This window comes from Penaeus vannamei, chromosome 25 (genome assembly GCF_042767895.1).
Source record: "Penaeus vannamei isolate JL-2024 chromosome 25, ASM4276789v1, whole genome shotgun sequence".
NCBI classification, from domain to species: domain Eukaryota; kingdom Metazoa; phylum Arthropoda; class Malacostraca; order Decapoda; family Penaeidae; genus Penaeus; species Penaeus vannamei.
This window is the reverse complement of record NC_091573.1, coordinates 17,836,898-17,839,397: the sequence shown is the minus strand read 5'-3', so window position 1 is coordinate 17,839,397 and position 2,500 is coordinate 17,836,898. Positions and strand designations below refer to the sequence as shown.

Here is a 2,500-nt window from a genome sequence, read left to right as displayed (position 1 = left end):
GTCCCCGGACTGTCCGTCCATAAAGTAGCTCAAAAGCAGAAAACCCAGTTCGATCGCTAGGAATCTCTCGCGTAGCGAATAATGTGGGGACAAGATAACGGTGCCATTCTCGTGGTTTGTCACTACACAATTTCCTTAAGGAAGTTTTTAGTGCTGCATGAAACCTTTCCACCCTTCCATTCCCACTAGGATGATAGGGAGTTGTAAAAAGTGGCTTTACACCCAATAATTTATGCAGTTCGCCCCTTAGTTGAGAAACAAATTGCCTTCCTCGATCAGACAAAATTTCCCGAGGAATACCGACCCTTGAAAAGATCACCATAAGGGCTTCAGCTACAGATATTGAATCTATCTCTTTGAGAGGCAATGCTTCTGGAAACCCGGTCGCAAAATCTATCAAAGTTAAAATATAATGGTGACCCTCAGAAGATGGAGGAGAAATCGGTCCTATCAAGTCTATGGAGACACGAGAGAAAAGCTCCGTTAAAATGGGCATGGGTTTAAAGGCACTGGTCTTACCCTACCTCTACTGGACATCCTTTGACACTTGTCGCAAGACTTACAAAAGTCTCGGATTTCAGCTCCTATGTTTGGCCAATAGAAATGGTCCCTAATACGCATTTCTGATTTCCGATGGGAAAAATGACCGGCTAAGGGGCTCTCATGACCTACTGCGAGAATGATGGCTCTACATTTACTGGGTACTACCAGAGAAGATTTACTCACTCTTTCACAGTGCTTTGAAGCAACATATGTACGATACAGCAAACCATTTACTTGCTCAAACTTAAACACCGTACCATCACGCATCTTATCATGTTCTTCAGACTTTACTTTTTCCCAAAATTTAGTGAGAGAATGACATTCTGCCTGCAATTTTACAAAGTCTTCAGGAGTTACTTTAAGGGGCTCGATCTCCGGCAACACTAAAGGGTGAACCCTTTTTACTTTGGAGGATCTAGTCTGAATGGCACAGGAATAATCAAGAGGGACATTTGAACGTTCAGTTACCTCAGAATCTGGAGATAATTTGGGACTATATACCCCTGGTACATTTCCAATCAGGACGCTACAGAATTTAATTGGTGCTCGCATCACATCAATCCAACCTTTAAAATAGGGACAATTCAGGTAGCATTTAGTTTTGGGGAAGTAATCCACCTGGCCTAAATAATCAGCCCTAGAAAGATCAACATCTGGTAACACCTTGTGAGATACAATAACACATGTGCACCCCGTATCTCTGAGAACTGTGGATACCCAAGCCCCATTCACTGTACCAGCTGTCATGAACTTTGAATTTTCCCTGTCACTTAGACAAAATCCGACTTTGTGAGTTGGAATTGGGTGATATTGCTTGTACGCTAGGGGATTTTTAGGACAGCGAGATCTAATATGTCCAATATTATCACACCCATGACATTTAACAGAAGAAAAATCCCTTCTAAGAGCTGATTGGACTGGAGTTTGGGGCTTTGGAGCCACACTTCTCTTACCTTGTTCAGATGATTGAAATGACCTGGAGTAAGCACTATGGGCAGATGACCAATTATCTGACAGGCTTACCGCATCAGCTAAGGAGGAGACGTTATGCTCCTTTACAAAAACACGCAGATCTGGGGAGATAGAAGACATTAGTTGATCTAACAACATAAAATCACGAAGAGATGCATAATCTTTGGTGATATTATGCGAATCGACCAAATAGTCAAACAATCGTCCAAGCCTGATAGCAAACTGTTCATATGTTTCACCACTTTTTATTTTAGCAGTCCTAAAATCATTCCTGTAACTGGCGGGAGTTTTACTATAACCCCTTAAGAGAGCTTTCTTTAATAACTGGTAATCGGCTGTTGTTTCTGGAGGCAGTGAGGTGTATATATCAACAGCCTTTCCTGTTAACAAACTTCCCAATCTGATAGCATAAGTTTCTTCTTTAAAATCTAACAAGTTAGCAATGCGCTCAAATCTAATTAAGTATGAAGTGATGTCTTCTCCATCTTTAAAGACTGGTAAACTTGGGCATGAAGCGCCATCAAAAAGTACAGGATTTAATGAACTATCAGAAGAATTGTTTAACCGAGCCATCTGAAGCTCATGTTCCAGTTTAACTCTCTCTTTCTCTGCTTCTAATTGCTCTTTCTGAAATTCTCTTTCTTTTGCTCTCTCCTCCCGTGCAAGTGTCTGTTGACTAATGACATACTGAGCAATATCATTTCCTTTAAGGCCTAGTTCCTCAGCCTGAGCTTTTAAAACATCAAAGTTAAAATCTACCATTATTACAGAATCAAGAATGTCAAAAACTAAAAAGAATCACTATTGACCGACCGACTCACGAAAATTACTTTACACTCTTAATCAATGCTAGAGGAGTTCTTCCTCGCACCTAGCAACAAAACAAAAGTGGCCTCAACAGGCCGAACTCACCGACATGACGTCAATACCAGGACTTACAGAAGAGTCATCTTCCCCTCAAGAAGATACACCACACCCTACCTGA

The 2,500-nt window shown here is 41.2% G+C and overlaps 1 protein-coding gene across 1 annotated transcript in view; it reads right to left on the bottom strand.

Annotated features, from left to right (window-relative positions):
* Positions 1–2,277, bottom strand: part of LOC138866386 (uncharacterized) — an 11,750-nt gene extending 9,473 nt beyond the window's left edge. Inside the window, exons 1-2 of the mRNA XM_070138919.1 lie at positions 525–2,277; positions 1–393 (exon numbers count right to left, since the gene is read on the bottom strand). The exon at positions 1–393 is cut by the window's left edge and continues 399 nt beyond it. Of these exons, the coding sequence (XP_069995020.1) occupies positions 1–393; positions 525–2,277 (2,146 nt within the window). The remainder of the gene's footprint in view (positions 394–524) is intronic.
* Between the last annotated feature and the right edge of the window lie 223 nt (positions 2,278–2,500).